The sequence below is a fragment of the Sycon ciliatum genome, chromosome 10 (genome assembly GCF_964019385.1).
Source record: "Sycon ciliatum chromosome 10, ocSycCili1.1, whole genome shotgun sequence".
NCBI classification, from domain to species: domain Eukaryota; kingdom Metazoa; phylum Porifera; class Calcarea; order Leucosolenida; family Sycettidae; genus Sycon; species Sycon ciliatum.
This window is the reverse complement of record NC_088652.1, coordinates 22907661-22925503: the sequence shown is the minus strand read 5'-3', so window position 1 is coordinate 22925503 and position 17843 is coordinate 22907661. Positions and strand designations below refer to the sequence as shown.

The 17843-nt window shown below is 48.3% G+C and overlaps 1 protein-coding gene across 1 annotated transcript in view; it reads left to right on the top strand.

Annotated features, from left to right (window-relative positions):
* The first annotated feature begins 947 nt into the window (after nucleotides 1–947).
* Nucleotides 948–17843, top strand: part of LOC135825911 (epithelial cell-transforming sequence 2 oncogene-like) — a 35558-nt gene continuing 18662 nt past the window's right edge. Inside the window, exons 1-18 of the mRNA XM_065338548.1 lie at nucleotides 948–1573; nucleotides 4126–4161; nucleotides 4701–4978; nucleotides 5524–5623; nucleotides 6077–6212; nucleotides 6833–7068; nucleotides 7408–7489; nucleotides 7994–8066; nucleotides 8354–8426; nucleotides 8923–8985; nucleotides 9450–9565; nucleotides 13655–13707; nucleotides 14174–14305; nucleotides 14716–14805; nucleotides 15091–15209; nucleotides 15971–16165; nucleotides 16553–16621; nucleotides 17303–17554. Of these exons, the coding sequence (XP_065194620.1) occupies nucleotides 1448–1573; nucleotides 4126–4161; nucleotides 4701–4978; nucleotides 5524–5623; nucleotides 6077–6212; nucleotides 6833–7068; nucleotides 7408–7489; nucleotides 7994–8066; nucleotides 8354–8426; nucleotides 8923–8985; nucleotides 9450–9565; nucleotides 13655–13707; nucleotides 14174–14305; nucleotides 14716–14805; nucleotides 15091–15209; nucleotides 15971–16165; nucleotides 16553–16621; nucleotides 17303–17554 (2229 nt within the window). The 5' untranslated portion in view covers nucleotides 948–1447. The remainder of the gene's footprint in view (nucleotides 1574–4125; nucleotides 4162–4700; nucleotides 4979–5523; nucleotides 5624–6076; nucleotides 6213–6832; nucleotides 7069–7407; nucleotides 7490–7993; nucleotides 8067–8353; nucleotides 8427–8922; nucleotides 8986–9449; nucleotides 9566–13654; nucleotides 13708–14173; nucleotides 14306–14715; nucleotides 14806–15090; nucleotides 15210–15970; nucleotides 16166–16552; nucleotides 16622–17302; nucleotides 17555–17843) is intronic.

Genomic DNA, 17843 nt, shown 5'->3' with positions numbered 1-17843 from the left:
GGGGGGGGAGAGAGAGAGAGGGAGTCGTGAAAATCCGGTTATCAACCCTGCTATTGCTTGATATGTTGTTTCTTTCGCTAGTCATCAATATGAGCGGAGAAAAATAGTCCTAAGGCCGAGGAGAGATGAACAATAGTCAATACATTCAAGTGTTCCTTGGTTTGCGGGAAAGATTCAAACGGGGAAAAGTCTGAAGAAAAATTGACCGTCACCACCAGGGACCCTCGCTTGTAGCCAGCGATGCTCTAACCACTGAGCTAGAACATGTACAAGATATTTTCTTGACTTGTCTGAGCCAGGTAGGTCTGTTCGCTGCGTTGGAGCATGCAACACCTGCAGGTACCGTAGAGATCGGCTATAGTAACGTATACTGTAGTTGGTGTTCGAAAACGTGTGATTTGATCACTAGTCTGGACTATAGCCGATCTCTACCTGTCCTCTCTGGCACTTGAACAACAATCAACAAGCGTGCGAGGAAGAAAGTGCTGACCAGAACTTCAAACGATCTACCGCAGTAGTGGGCATAGGCACCGATCCCGTAGGCGTAGGTGCTATTCGCTAAGTCACAGACTATGGCCCTATTTCTCGTTTGCTATTTTCAACACCACCCTTCCACTCATCGATCACAAGGAAGTACAAGTAAGCAGTAGTTGACACCAACCTGGTCCTGGGACCTCCAACACTTTTCTGTTTTCTTCTTTTTCGTCATTGACCCCAAACTGCACAACAACGCCGAGTGTCTCACACTCACAGACTCACACGTGCCCCGTCTTGGTACGCGAATGGTCGCAGGTCGACCCCTGTCACCATGGTCACGAGGCGAGGAATGCGACCATGCACAAGCGAGACATTCTCGCCAGGATCTAGCCTAGCGCCTAGGAGTGAAAGATCTGACCGCCCAAAATAAATGAAGCCAGAGATCTGGAGAGTAGAGCCAGGCAAGATTTGAAACCACGTCAGTAGAGAAAGAGAGCCATCCAGACTCGGACGAAGAGACTTTCCTTTCAAGTCTTTTTTTTCATGTCCAGCGTCACCTGGTCACAGCGAACGAAACACTAGTCTTGTCCGCCGTCTTGTTTCTCCTCTTCAGTCCACCCGTAACACCTTTAGTTCGCCGCGTCGTCCACCCGAATAGCTCGAGGACGTTTGTATCAAGGCAGCAGCTAGTGTCAGGTGCTGTTCGGAGGTTCTTTGAGGCGCTCCCCTTATTTGCGCTCAGACATTTGCCAGAGCAATAAAGCCAAGATACGTCGTCGTTGCTTGGAAATGGGCAGTATGCTCAATGACGGAGAAACCACTCAGCATTCCGCTATAGTGCCCGCTTGACCTGACACCGGCGCAGTAGAAACGAAACACACATTTTTCAAAACTAGCGACGGTGCACAAGCGGCAACTACGACAGCAGCGCAAGGACCAGCAACGGTGACAGACGCACTTGGTGTTCGGTATGGCAGCAAAGCACCGCACCACACCGACGTTCGGTCTATCCAGCGCGCACAACAGCATGTCGGTGGGAAGCAAGGCACATTTCAGCGCTTGGACACCAGTGAACCATATGCCCAGTAATGAACAGGTACGTCACCCACTATGTTACAGACACTCAGTGTTGTGAATAATGAGATACAGTCAACTTCGCTTATAACAACACTCGGCAGGGCATCAGAAAAGTGTCCTTATTAGCGAAGTGTCGTTATACCCGAAGTCTCATTGTATGTACTACAGTTGGATGGGACTTTGCTCTGGGCATGGAAATTCTGTCGTTATTCGCGAATTGTCGTTATATCCGCAGTCGTTATTAGTGAAGTTGACTGTACCCATTGTACAGACAGGACCGCACCAACCATTTCAGTATCTGCTCCTGAGGCAGGTCAGCTGGGTAGATAGTGCCAGCCTGGTCAGCTGGGTTGCTGACCAGGTTGCCCTGCGTGGGTTGGTCTGAATCCTAGAACAGACAGTGTGTTGCCCCTGTAAAGTTTTACTTTAGAACCTCCCCGAGGCCATTAGCCTTCTTAGAGTACTACTACTAGTAACCTGGAGGAAGGTGCACGAAAAGAAAACTTGAATTGATTATCCAGTCCTCGTTCATCCCGTTTTCTGGGCAACTTGGTTGAATGGATCATATTTTCAGGTAGTTAAAAAGGGAAACAATCTGAAGACAAAATTGACTGTCTCCACCAGGACTCGAACCAGGGACCTTCGCTTGAGGCCAGCAATGCTCTAATCACAGAGTATATATCTAACTACTAGACTAATTATCGTATCCGTTCCCGAAGGGAACTCACGACGGCCGCTAACACCCGATAAACCCTAGCGGCAGATGCAGCGCCTAACGGTGGGGGTGAGTGGGCAAGTCTCACAACCACTGGCACAAGTGCCGAAAACGACCCCATTAGCTGCATCCATGTACCCCTTGTGCCTGGCCACAAGTTCCCAGTTGACTGTGGGTAGCAGCACGGCTGGAAAAACCGCTCCCAGGCAGGACTTGAACCAGGTACCTCTCGTATCTCAATCATGGTCTTTGACCAACCCACTGTGCCTGCCTGACTACTAGACTAGAGTAGACAAACAAACACACACGACCCCAACACACATACACACATAGCCCCAAGCACACACCACACGCACACACCACACGCACACACCACACGCACACACACACGCACACACACACACACACACACACACACACACACACACACACACACACACACACACACCAAGTCACGACCGGACCACATCTTGAGAACTCATTCGGACCAAGACGTCAAGAAGAAGCAATATAATTCGCACCGGTAACCTGGTGGGCAGAAAACCGTGTCGACTGTTTTTTTAGGCAGTGACGGTGAAGGAGAAAAGGAAATGAAAGTGACTGCTACTGTGGGCCAATGCCTGAGTTTGAGCGAAAACATGGTGCAGCTTCCAATGTCAGTTCCGTGAAGTCTGAAAGCTCTTCGAGCTTGGGATGTGAAGAAGAGGCCATCTCTCACTGTAGTGCAATTGTGGACGAGACGATTGTAGTGAAGTTGTGGACGAGAGCAGCTCGCAGTGTTGTGGCGTTGTGCAGTGAAATAATAGCTCCGTGCGGCGTCGACAGATAAACTAACTGCAACGCGAGGCAGCACAAGCCAGTAGACTAGAGAAAAGACAAACGAAGGCTCGAGTTGGCCCGTGAACATTCACCCCCGGCCCGTTAGAAGGCAGTGTGGCGAGTTGAAACCTAGATTTTAAGGGTACCCAACTATCCTCGCAGGGACTTTTAAAGCAACGGCCAATCACGCCAAGACTTCTCCCGTCACCTCAGTCCGATAATGTAGCCAATTCTTGAATTATCAAACGACTACCTTGCCCTTCTGGCAACAGTTCCACGGCTTCAGCTGATGCGTGAGTTACACGTGGTGAAAGGCCCATATTGGCATTATTTCTCAGTTGGCACTGCCCTTCCCTACCGTAGTATAGCCCAAAACCCATGCGGAAACGTCCAAGCTGCTTGCAACAGCTCCTCTTGCCCCAACCTTTGCTGTGTGGGCCTCGGCTACTCAGCCATTCTTCATGCACTCCTCAGTGTTTGAGGAGTTTCGCTGACATAGTCATTGCCACATTGGCACTCCATTGAATGTGCTGGATCACGCGACATCGGGTGCAGTCAGGTGCTCCTGCTTTTCAGGCCTCGCAGGCTGCTTTTGGTCTGCCTCTCCTCTTTGGCTGCGCTGGAGCCACAAACGTTCTGCACTGTCTCTGTACAATTCGGTCAACCCTACTCCAGGGCCAGTCCGCCCAGCAAGCAGATATTGCCAGTTCACCTATAATGATTTCTCTGGTACCTTGAATTACCGCCTCCCCCCGCCCAGGCCAGCACGTAATATCTTTCAAATAAACCCAGGATGCATTTCTAGATACAGACAGGAGGAAGAACACCGCAGAAAATAACAATACCGGCGTGGCTTGTTAAATTTAGGACTGTTTTTGTGCCATTGTTGACCAGCGCGCAAATGTATGTTGTGTGAATGTGTGTTGCTGTGTCCTTCTTACGCACATACGTCTGTCGAATGTATTGCCCTGTTCTGGCGACCCCGACGGTGATTCGCTGTCACCTGGCCACTGGATTCACCACCGGCCATTCTTCAGCTTTATCAAGAACGCCGAGCCTTAATCGGTCACTGGGTAAGAATTTGCTGTTATCATAACAATAAGACTTAATTATAATAAAGGTAGAGCCGAATGATTTATTGCAATTTCATACCAGTATAAAAACCGAGGTCACCCGAGGTTCCGCATGTTAACGGCTAGCGAGAGTTCTGCTATACTTGGCACAGCTGTGGAGTTGAAAACTCCTCTTCGATCGGCAGCACCTGCCACATGCACTGCAATGAGCCTGTCAGCAGGATAGTGAGAGCTGAATCCTCGCCGGCAGCGGTACGAGTAGATGATGAAGGGCCCACCGCTGGGCACGTAGAGCGATCATCGGGTAGACACTTATGGACGGGGAGGCCTCCGGCGCTCCTGGATCACTGCTGACACTGGGGTATTTCCTGCTCCCAAACACACACACACACGCATATAGAAGTGAGCTATATATTTGTACTATTCTGGAACGTAGACCTATCTTCTTTGTCTCTCTCCGTCACTCTCCACCTTTCTCTCCTCTCTAACCTCGCTCTCTCTGCTCTCATTCCTTATGCTGTCATTCTGGCTTTGTACAGTATGACATGTGGACACACGGACAGCGCCAGGAGTTTCTCAAGTTCGTCCTGGGTCGCAGCACTGCACGACAGCAACGCTATGCGTTTGACCTGCTGGACGTCGCTGTGCCGCCGGAACGCCAGGATTTCGTCAGCGTGCTGCCTCGCAACTTGACTCTCTACATCTTCTCGTTCCTGGACGCCAGGAGTCTATGTCGTGCCGCTGTCGTCAACTGGCACTGGCATTTTCTGGCTGAACAGGATTCGCTGTGGCAGCCAAAGTGTACACGCTATGGCTGGTAAATAGCAATAGAGTAGAACTGAAAAGAAAAAAAAGTCAATCTGTGCATTTGATTAAGTTAACTGGCTGTCAGCACCCTGTCGTTGTAGGCAGAGCCGTCAGACCATGTCAGGATTTCGGCCCTTGGCCTGACTAGCTCTCTGCACAGGCCATCCTTGCCCAATCTATGCACTTGCAGTAGTGCATATTGATATCCGATAACGTGAATCAAGTTTGCGCTCTGCGCCAATTTACATCCAGTATTTGCAGGTCTACAGTGCTGCACATTGTCCTGTACTGGATCCACTTGCTTAATCAAACTTTATTGAGCAGCACTTTACTAATCACTTTCCAAATACACAGCTGAAGTCATCACTGTGTCTTGTTTCATTCTGGAAACTGCTTTAATGTCTTCTGACGGCATGGCTACTAGCTCCTTCATGACACTAAGGATCTAGTAGCCAAGCTGTAAGAAGAGGGCATCAGTTTGGTAGGGATGAGCTATGTGCTCTTGCTGATGGAGTAGCATTATGTGTCGACTTGTGTGCCTATTTTGGTGCGTAGGTTTCTGCCGTACACGCCAGGAGACAAGGAGTATGGTGCTTGGAAACGTCATTACGTTGCCTGCCTAAACACACTGGACAGAAGTGCACCGAACAAACAGGCAAGCTGTGCGGGTGTGTGTGTTTGTGTGTATGCGCATGCATGTGCGTGTGTGCATGTACATGTGTGCACGGATGTGCACTTGCGTGTGAACCTTTCTGTGTATGCATGACGGCTTTCAAGTTCCTTTTTGAGGTATCAAATTGATCCTGCAAAGTGTTTTATCATTTGTCTGTCTGCTTGTCTACGTGTCTTTCCTTTGGCCTGTCTGTCTCTGTTGTCTTCCTCCTTTTGTCACAGTTGTCACCACAAACTATATCCTGATGGGACATTGTGACTGTTTGTGTGTGTGTGTGTGTGTGTGTGTGTGTGTGTGTACGTGTGTGTGTGTGTGTGTACGTGTGTGTGTGTGTACGTGTGTGTGTGTACGTGTGTGTGTGTGTGTGTGTGTGTGTGTGTGTGTGTGTGTGTGTGTGCGTGTGTCCACCTATCTGTTCTCTTACCTCAAGCATAGATAGCCCTGCTGTATTCAACTCTAGGTGGACTGCCGGCAGCCAGCACTGCTGAGCATGCAACGAAAACACCGGGAAAGAAAAAGCAACATAAGGAAAGGTCATCCTCCAGTCCATCAAAGTCTCTTGGGCCAACAGGTAAATGCGTATGTAGTGATTATAGCCCCTTGGGGGTTTCTCGCTGGAGTGGATGCTATTTCTCTCCGTTGCACAGCTCTTTGGGCTGATCATGCTGCCGTTATCTGGTTGCTGCTGGGATTGTCTTTGCAGCTTGATGTGATGGTGTTGCTGGGATGGATGTTGCAGCTTGACGTGTGGTTGCCAGGGGCAATTGTAATGCATGCGTTGTGGCTTATGTGACTGGCTCCAGTGACTGGCTGCAGTGACTGGCTACAGTGACGGTGACTGGCTGCAGTGACGGTGACTGGCTGCAGTGACTGGGTATTGTGACTGGCTACAGTGACTGTGACTTGCTACGGTGACTGGCTATGGTGACTTGCTACGGTGATTGCTACGGTGACTGGCTACGGTGACTGGCTAATGTGACAGTGACAGGCTAATGTGAATGGCTACTGTGGCTGGCTACGGTGACTGTGACTGGCTACAGCACTCTATAAAATTCTTTGGAACTCTTCTGTCACCCACAATGGGCATACTGCTAAGTAACAGTTTCCAGCCTTTCTTCCATAACTCATGCAAGTACATTTCTCCTGTTTTTCTCATCTTTTCACCTGTGTCTGTGCATTCTTTATCCATAGCGCTGGCAACCTATCGCAATCGCCCGTGGCTCGACCCTGATCCCAAACCTCATGATCTGGAGAAGGGCTGGAAGGCAATGCAGTTGTCTGGTGCCATACCACCAGGTCAAAGCCGGGGTATGCATCACAGCACCTTCTCGGCCGTCTCCAAGACCTACTCCCTGGCCAGTGCTGCTACCCTTGCTGGAACGGCTGCACTGGATGGTGTCCAGGGTGCACAAGATGATGAAGACATGGTGCGTTTGATTGGGAGGTTTTTCTATTCCGTGACAACAAATCTGAATGCGGCTTACGCTCTAGTGCGGTTTAAAATACGGTACCTCTATTATATGCCTGTCTATCTACTAGTCTACTGGTCTCTCTGGCTGTCGACTCGGTCAGCCAATCTCCATTTGCTCTAAATACCCTCTCTTGTTGCTTCATGTCTCAGTTCTCCAGTCTGCATTCATTTCTTCGACCCTGACTGGCATGGTCTGCTTGATGCTTCTAAAATTTTGTGAGCATTCTCAAACAGTAGTGGTCCAACCACGTTCTTCTTTTGCCGTTCGTTGCCTGTCTTAACTTGTACCACACAGATGTTATCAAGTTCGTCTGGAGCTGGGGGTGAGGCATCCCGCAGCACTCTCGTTACCCTCACCGATGTCCTGAGACAGCAAGGTAAATACTGTCGGTTTGTGTGTCCTGATGATGTGCCTGCGGACCTGTTCCTAGTGGATGAAAAACACTTGTCTCTTTGAAATGAATACAGTCAGACCTCGCTTAACCGCACACATCCGTTTTCCTAAAAAAATATGCGGATAGGCGAGGGAACCGGATAATCAAACACACATACTGTATGTATTCAACTATGCATGCCTTGCGCTGCGAATCGGTAACCAAAGATTTTCTTCCGGACGGCGAGGGATCCGGATATAAGAGGACCGGATAAGCGAGGTCTGACTGTACTAGTATACGAAAGGCACTTGAAAGTTGGGAAAATATGGCTCGAGTGTCTTGTGTTGTGTGCATCTTCATAGCATTTCTGAAGTCGGTTCTCTGGGTAAACGTTCTATACCGTTGCTGGGGAATGAAGTAGTGAAGTATTGGAAGATGTTCATGCGTGTGTGTGTGTGTGTGTGTGTGTGTGTGTGTGTGTGTGCGTGCATGCGTGTGTATTTGCAGCTAGTGGGGCGTACGATTCCGTGGCACTTGCCAAAACATGGCCCGTCTACACTGGACCTCGGGAGAGCTCTGGGTAAGATGGTTTCCAGCGAATGCTAATGACTAGTATCAAGCCAATATTGGTGGTGAGCCGGTACCGCATCTCCGAGCCATTCCTGCTCGCTTATGATCACTCACTATCACCCTGTCACTATCCTTCCAGCCCCCCCCCCCCCCCTCCAAACCATCTCCTGCTCTTCTAGAGCTTCTTGTGCACAATATCCACACATCTTCTTTTATCCGCAGATGAAACATATCAAGCATGCAGTCCTAGTGTCATTGAAAGTGTCCTCTTTCTTGTGTGGTGATTTTCTCATTCAGTTTTGATGGCACAGCATCCGGCTCTATGTCCTTCTACAGTCATTACAAGCATGACATGAGAGCCCTGGTGCAGGTGAGAGTGAGAGAGAGAGAGAGAGAGAGAGAGAGAGAGAGAGAGTGATGTGTGTGTGTGTGTGAGTGTGTGAGTGTGTGTGTGTGTGTGTGTGTGTGTGTGTGTGTGTGTGTGTGTGTGTGTATGTGTGTTGGCGTGTGTGTGCAGGGGATGGGGGGGGGGGGGCTTTATGCACGTGTGTGCGTTTGTGGCGTGACTCAATATTAAGCCTGTAAAGTAACGTATCGAGCACCTGTCTCTCGGCTATGATCCAAATGTACTTATTTTTTGCTCACTATTTGTTTGATCAAGCCCTGGCGAACTGCTTTACAAAATGTAGTAAGCAGGCTCTTCAGCATTTTTCGAATCTTTATCCTGCCCATTGGCGATGAGAGAGTTCACCAGTCCATCCCCAGGTGGTCAATTATTATGTTCAAGTTGTCTTCAATGTTCTGGATATCTTATGCATGCCAACTTCATGACTGTGTGTATCCTCCTGCATCTGTTTTTGCTACAGAGATATCCATCTCACTCTCATCCATCCATCATTCTCATATCGTCACAAATCCCTGCAACCGAGGTAAGTGTGGACACAGTGTAAGCAATGGCAAAAATAAAATTCAGGGCGAGAGGACAGTGTCGATGTCCCTATCGCATCAGAGTCGGCTTCCAGGTTTTAAACTGGGCTTGTGGGCAGCCACCATGTTTGCCTATAAGAACTAAATGGATTCTTCAACAGCCTACAAGTATAGCCTACACGTATAGTTGTAATTTTCCTGACTGTGAATTTCCACCTTGATCAGAGTTACTCAATGTACAGTGCTGCCCAATGAAACCTGATTATGCCAGTCTATGCCAGTCTATGCCAGTCTATGCCAGTCTATGCCACCCCGGGTGCTATGCAGCCCTAGACCTGTGAACACAGGGCTGTGAACTGGTGACTTGGCTCGTGCGATCGTATTTCTTTGAGCTGCTCTATACATCGTTTCGTACCGGAGTACTCCATTCTCTGCCATGTTCTGCTCTGCGCTGTTCCTGTTGTAGTTGCTGCTGGAGGGATTGATATTTGGAGTTCTGCCTCTCATCTACGACTACGACAGTAGTACTATTGAGTCACTGGTGGAACGCCTGGACTGGTTGCTGGCTGGACGACAAGCTCGGTAAGACCTGGACAAAGGGATGTAGCTGGTCCCCCCCCCCTTTCGGGGGGGGGGGGGGGAGGTGCATGGCAGCATATCTGTATGATGACCGGTGCATGTCATTCTTGGTAATTATGTGCATGTTGAACCTACAAAGTAGGTCGAAATGTTTAGGGGGTGCAAGTGCTCCCCCCCCCCCCCCCCCCACCCCCACCCCACGTGGGCTAAGCGCCTGTGGACAAAATATTCTTCTTTCTAGCAGCCATTGTATACAGGGCTCACAGCACAAATCATATGAGGCAAGCGAAGATTGTTTTCAGACGTGTCTGACCCCTTTCCTTCTTTCTAAACTGGCTCAGCAGGGAGTTATTGAACTTCTCTAATTCGAACACCAAATATTCGAGCCTGGTCCATCATCAGTGTCTACTGTAAGACCAGATATTTTAACGTCAATTAAAGTTAATGATCTCTGGATTTTTGTGGGCTAGGGAGATGAAATTCCAACGAATCCTGTCTCAAAACCAGCAAATGACTGTACATAAATTATACGTATCATTGTGCACATAGCGACTTCAAATATCAACGAATTTTATAAATTCGTTAAATCGTTATAATTAAATGAAACGGTAGTTTAGAGGCGGTGAAAAAAACAGGTTCGTAACCAGTATTCGCATACAACGACGCAAATCCACACAATTCGGTAGACACTTCCTTTCTATCAACGTTTTCTTTCCCTTCTCTTCAGGATAGAACAGGGAATGTTGTAAATTTGAGAAAAAACCACATAACTATAATTATAGAGAAAGAAAGAAAAAGTCAACACTTCAACATAGGCAATAAAGTGATTAAAGTGTTAAAAACTCAAACAAACAGCTGCAAGTTGTAGACAAACACGTTGAGCACATCAGGGAACATGTGTCGCACTCCCACGAGGTGTGACAACAAACAACTGCAACGATAACACATTCCCCTTCTGTACACATAGTTCTGGATCTAGTTTACGAATATACAGAGCTTCTAACACAGCAAGATGTAACTTAGACCTTCCACGAGTCAAAATCGAAAAGATATCATCACTATACAACTTACGATAACTAGCACTGCCTGACAAATGACGCTTGATGGCCGATGTCCGATCACTTAGCTCTGTCACCTTCGACGCCTGCCGTTGTTCTCTTCCGTTAGGCTTGTTTGTTTGGTTGCTCCGGTCGACACCTCCAAAGTCTGTTGATTTCATGGCCGTCCATTTCACTTCTTGGTCTTCCTCGTTTCCTCTTGTTGATCGTTGTTGTCACTTCCAGTATCGACGTATTCAAATCCCCAGTACTCCGTCTCTTCACCTTGCTTCTGGTAACTCTTCCGGTGTCTGTGAGCTCCAGTGTCACATTGGGTGGTTTTCGAGACGGTCTCCCTCGCTTCCTCACACTAGTCTGAGATAAGCCAAGCTCCCCACCCGTCGAGGCGGAGGCGCGCATGCGTACATCTACACTGGACGCAGACAAAGGCGTTCCAGTATCGGACTGCACAGTACATTTTGGAGGACGGCCACGACGAGGACGAGTAACACGAGTGTCGACAGAGACAAGACCTAGCGGCACATGTTGACGGATGCGTGCGTCCAGGTGCTGAAGAGTTCTACCTACGTACCGATTTTCACATTCTCGGCACTGAAAAAAAAGATAAGGTTGCTTCTACTAAGCGTAGGTAGAACGTCCTTCTTCACACTGAACACGCGCGTCGTTCCAAATACTACATGCAATTTCATGCACGGGTAAGACGAACAGACAAAGCTGCGCACCTCCTTCTCGACGCTCGTAGAACCAGCACCCACCCAGGGTAAGCGGAGTACCACGGGGCACCTGTCCGGTCCAAATGGTTTCGGACAAAATTGGTGAGCCGCCTCAGTTCTTCTTGAAGAAGGTGAGGAGAGCAGATTCGATGGGCACGATAGACTAGTGCTTTGACAAGGTGAACTATGGATTTAGTTGGTGTGTAGCTTCCCCATGGAATATACAAGCCAGTAAAGGTGGGTTTTCTGTAAACCGTAAACTCTTGGTGTCGCTGTTGCGGGTAATATTAACATCTAAGAAGGATATCACACCGTCCCGTTCACCTTCTGCAGTGAATTTTAATGCAGGATGTAGTCCGTTTAGGGTTGTTAAAAAGTTCTCGCAGGTTTCTTTGTCCTCGTCGTGACAAAAAATCTTCTACAAAACGGTAGTACACCGAAGGCCATAGCGATGGGGGAATGGATGACTCGCAGAATCCAACGAATACGTTTGCTAATACTGGACCAAGTGGAGATCTCATCGCAACTCCATCCAACTGTTTATACATGACATTGGAAAACTCATCAACATGAGTTTGACAAATTCGCTCCCATTCAAATTTGGTGGAGTCCCGGACTTGTTATGGTACAACGCTGCTGCTCGAATATCAATGGTTTCACGCAATGGAACATTGGTGAACAAACTGACGACATCGTACGAGCACACGTAACCACAAGACTCAAACTTCGATTTCCTGATCTTATCTACGAACTCGAATGTGTCCTTGACGCAATGGTTATTGTAAAGGGCGAGCACAGTCTGCAGCATTGCGCACAACCACTTGGACATCTTAAATTGTGGAGAAACGGACATGCTTAGTATCGGTCGTAGTGGGATATTCTTTTTGTGAATTTTTGGCAGGCCATACATCCGTGGCCGAGTGGATCCCGTTGGTGCTAGCCAGTCATGTTCATATTGAGTAATCTGAGATCTAGATAGAAAAAGTAGGTATTTAATTTCGTATCTATGTTTGCAGTGTGATCATAACCATCGCACGGGCCGAGTCTACAGAACTTAGCGGTGTCATTGAGTATGAGCATCATCTTCGCTCTATACTCCACTGCCGACATGATCACCGTTGCCCGGCCCTTGTCAAGGCGATATATCACGATTTCAGGGTTCTTCCTAAGTTCTTTGAGAACTTTTATATGTTCCCGCATCAGTGAAAAGAATCAAAGAATCGTGTATCTGGCGGAGACTGGGCAAGCCGGAATGCCTCGGCAGGTTGCCGCCGCCATGTCCGATTTCGCGGGAACAGTGGACAGCTGTTGTTGAAGAAGTTCAAATTCAGCCAAAATATCAGTCTGGTTGAATTTGGGAGGGATACCGAAATCCTGTCCACCACATAGAACATCTTTCTGTAGTTGACTGAGCGTGATACCGGCAAGATTAATGATTGTGTCATAGTCGTCGCTGCAGGCTCCAAACCTATCTCTTCTCAACGCTGAAACTAGGTTAGTTTGCTTCGTGTCATGTTTGGATCGTTGCTTGCGATCACATTGGGAGAACATCTGATAATGCCAAAGACATTGAGAAGCCGGCGAATATTTTGATACGAGGAAACAAACTTTGATCGTACATTCTGCAGGTGACCCTTAGCCTTGTTTAGGTATCTCCGAGGAGGACCTTTTCAATTGATATATCATATAGCTTCAATTTCTGGACCCGCTGCTGAAGGTACTTCGGTGCCACCGAATAATGGAGACACTCACGGAGTAGTCTTACATGGAAAATAGCGGTGTTTAGTCGTCCCCTAAGGGAAAGAAAAGCAATACAGTCACTGGGGAGACGTAGCTTAACGTAGTTGAAGCAATGCCGTGACGACAGAAAACACAGCAGAGCGGTATTGGTGGTGGTATGCATATATGGGGGACAAGGTCAACCCCACGAATCTCACCCCGTGAAGCCCACGAATGGAACCCCAGAGCCTCACGTGTTGACCCTCTGCTTATGGATGCAGTGGGGCGGTATAACAACAGCCGCTATGACTGCATGTGTGATACTGATAGAGCTTCAGCAGGAGATGTGGCACTGCGGCATGCACGTGTTTTGTAGAGTGTCTGCGAAGGAAATTAAATGTTCGTTAAAATTACTGGTCTTACAGTACAATCAAGCTGCAGGTGACTGCTCTTCTGTGCATGGTGAAGATGAATTATTGTGCTTTTTACGGTGTGGTGTGGTGTGGCGTGGCATGGTGTGGCGTGGTGTGGTGTGGTGTAGTGTGGTGTGGTATGATCTGATATAATGGGGTATTGTTCCTTTTTATTCCTCACCTACTCAGCGGTATTGGACTGTTTCTAGAAGCATCTGAAGGAGAACTGCAGATTGTGTCTGGTGAGTGCTCCGTACTCGTATGGAATGTACGAGGCTGGTGGAGTTCCAGGGGCGATGGAACCGGTGTGGCCCAATTTTCCATTTTTGTTTCCCCGGGGGAGGGCCCCAACCCCGACCCCAACCCCCACCTCTTCATAGCCAAACCAATGGCGAATACCTTCCGACGCACCCGAGTTCCCGTTCCAGTGGAACACATGGGAAAGGTGCTAACGTGAGGCCAATTAAACTTTGTAAGTTGTGCGAGTCATCAAGTGAATCAATTGAATACCGCTGCCTATGGATTTCGTCATCTGGGACCTGTATGTACATCCTGGTATGACCAATTTGACACAGCCAAGGGATTTGTTTGGGCTGTACTGAGAAGCACATGAATGCACTTGTACAGCTCGGTGGCCGAACTGAATGTTCGTGTGCGTTCGTGCGTGGGTGTGCACGGGTGCATGCGTGTGTGTATGTGTTTTTTCAGGGGAGACTGCCACCTCAACCAATCTCTCCAGCGAGACGAATCAGCGCTTCCTGTGGGAGTCACTTTGCAGCCGATGTATTCCCAGCCATGACGGTGGACGTCTTGACATCTTTGCTGCGCTGGCCTCCAATGGTATGTTGGAAAAGATAATGCTTGACAATGTGATCTGTGCCGCATCATTTCTTCTTTTTCACTATGTCCATAACATTCTGATCGAAGTCCTTGATAATGATGGCCTGTTCTTGCTGTAACTTATTTTGATCAATCTCATTGCTTGAGACATTCTCCAAAACTAGCTTCAAGCAATGGGCAAATATAGTTCCAAGCAGTGGGCGATCGTCAGACACCATTTCGCCCCACCTGTCTCTGACTGTTGTCATTCTCATGTCGTGCTGTGTGTGTGTGTGTGTTTGTGTGTGTGTGGGTGTGTGGGTCTGTGTGGGTGTTTCCATGTGTGTGTACGCGTGTGTGTGCGTGTGTATGTGTGTGTGCGCGCGTGCACACGTGCATGTCTGTCTGATTGTCTGGCTGTGTATGTGCAGCCCAGGGTATGGAGCTGCTGAATGCACTGCAACGCTTCACTGGTTACCAAATCAGCGCAACCCGCTCTATCACAAACAAGCGAGAGTTTGGTGAGTTCACATGGCACGGTGGTCTTGTGCACATTGCTGGCATCAAGAATGGAATTGGCATGGAATTATGACCCAAAAACTTCAATGCCATGCACTTTTGCTGCACTGCTTTTGATAAGGTGCTCATGCCCCTTTGCCATTCATGTGTGTATTTGTGTGTGCATGTGTGTGTGTGTGTGTGTGTGTGTATATGTGTATATGTGTATGTGTGTGTGTGTGTGTGTGTGTGTGTGTGTGTGTGTGTTTGTCTCTCTGTCTCTGTCTTTCTGTGCGTCCATGTTTCAGTTGACAGCGACTGGGTGATAGTTCAAGACAAGTCTCCACAGTCAGACCTGTCACCACCCGCACTGTACTTCAACATGAAGACTCTGGCAACATGGACAAACACTTGTCTCTATCTAGAGGTGAGATTAGCATCGACGTTATTGTAATAAAACCTGGTTTGGGCAACCACCTCCTGCACTATATTTGAGGAAACGCAGGCACGGAAACCAGGATGAGCCTGGTATACTCCACACTCCTTGCAGCACAGACAAACTGGCATTATAGCCTCGGACCATGTGGTTGCCTCCAAGTTAGTTACATCACCAGATTTTACTTGTACATGACTGCACATCATAATTATTGGGATTGCCTACATCATGGAGATTGACTGCATTAGAGGGATTGCCTGTGCTAGGGGGATTGACTGCCCTAGGGGGATTGACTGTGTCAGGGGGATTGACTGCGTCAGGGGGATTGACTGCGTCAGGGGGATTGGCTGTATTACTAGGATCGACCACAACATAGGGTTTTTTCCAGGTTTGACAATGGCTGCATGTTCACATAAGGCTTACAGCTAGGTACAAATCGACTACTCTGATAAGGCGACCACCTGTCCCTGAACTGAGAAGACCGCTACAACTAGAACTAAGGGATGTTATTTCCAGCGCAATGACCCTGCATGTGTGCGTACGTGTCTGCGTACGTGCTTGCGTACATGTGTGCGTACGTGTGTGCGTATAACGTTATGTATGTACGTGTGTGCGTACGTGTGTGTGTGTGTGCGTGCGTGCATGCGTTGGTGTGTGCGTGGGTGTTTAAATGTGAGTGTAACAGTGGGTGTGTGGATGTGGATCATTACTCCGCTGTTCACACATTTGATTTCTTTTCCTTCTTCTGTCAGAATGCCTCCAGCACAACTACATCTCTCCTCAAGTCCTATCTTAGCCTGCAGCGTAAAGATCTCGTTCACAAGACCGTGGGAAAAGTACTCATTGAGGCACTCAGTCTCCACCAAGTGGCCGCCATTTCACGGAAACTCTCGCGAACACTTACCAAGGCCGTAACGGCCGTGGCCAGGGAAGATCTGAAATCTACGGTAAGGCGGTCACGCAAGTACATGTACTCACCGGATAAGAAGAGGCGTGGGATCCATGTGAGACAGGAGGGGGGTTGGGGGGGGGGGGGGGCAGAGGGGAGAAGGGAGTGCGGGTAGGAAGTGGGTGCAGGGGAAGAAAAGGAGGGAAAACAGAAAGAACGGAAGAAAAATGTGTAATAAACGGAAAAATAGAACAAGAAAGTAAAAAGAAGGGACGTGGACATGGAAAAATAGAAGCCTAAATAAACTAATTGCTCGGGCCATCCAACGGGGGTGGTGTAAAGAAAACGACTCTTTTACTGCACTCTCTAAGATTCGTACATACTTTAACTTGGGTATGTTTGTCTGATTCAGTCTGTTGTTCCACTTGTTTCCCCTGCTTGTCAGAGTGATATCGTGCAGCGCTTTGCTTCGTACTTTGCCAGTCTCCAGCACCAGTCCTCCAGCCCCACTCTTGTAAGTCTCTAACTGAATAATCACAGAAACATATTTTTTTGTAAAAGAGAACTGACAAAGGAACTACTAGTTACTCTATAATGTCCACTAGCACCACCAGTTACTTGACAATCTGCTCAGGCGATGATCATCAAGTAACTGGTAGTGTTAGTGGACATTATAGTGTAACATGTAGTTCCTTGGTCATTTTCTATAAATTTATCCTTGGCTCTCCATCCGAGTCCAAACATTTTTTTGAAGTGTCATATTGCAGCCAGGCTTAGGCAGGACGGAGGCATATTGCTCATTGGCTCCAGTTCACCCTGTGCAAGCAGCGTTAGAAATTTGTATGTGGAAGCAAGCAAACGTTCGTAACTCACCCACATCTAGACTGAATTCAACAATTGGAATATCTAGGTTGCAGAGGAAAGTCTCAGCTATCGCCTGCTCGCACATCTGAAGTCTCTCCAGGGATCCACGAGGGAGCGGAGATCGATCGAACCTTTTGCATTTCTGCATTTCGTGCTGCAAGTCAACAGCGCAAGAAAAGCAGAAACAAGAACCTCATTTTCACACCAAAATTTGTTACCAATATATGTTACATTAGTATTCCGGGTGGAAGATGTTGATGGCTTAAAGTGGACTCGTGTTGAATTTACATCCAGTGTTGCCTTCTCCTTGCTTTCTTGTGTTTTTCTGCAGCTGTTCTCTGAGAGCAATCGGCGTCCAGAGTCCCTCACAAATACACCGGTGATAGGTCGCAGGTCTTCAATGTCCTTCTCTACACCAACAGCCACAGCCAGCGGCGCCGTCGCGGGTAAAGGCAAGGGAACGTCTCACCACACCGCCGCCGACGCGCATGATTCTGACACACAGAGCCAAGCAAGTGTCAGTCGACAGAGCAGCGAGGCCGAGAGCGAGATGGATCAAGCTCCGGTCCCTCCAGCTAATCCGGTATGTTCCAGTTTTATTATGGCCAAGAACACATGTCCTGCAATATTGTTGTATCTGGTTTTATTCCAATGCAATTATGGTTCTTGTGTGATATACTTTTCTGGACATTGAAACCCAAAGGAGGGACCGGGGACAGCGCCCTTACTACATTGGCGCGTACACCCACGGTAGTTCACGTACGCACTGTAAGAATTGGAACGGCAATGCTCGCGGCTGCAAGGCTAGCGCCCCGTGGCCGCTTGACTTCTCAACAGATTTCACTGTCCGTAACAGTACATTTCTAGGTATC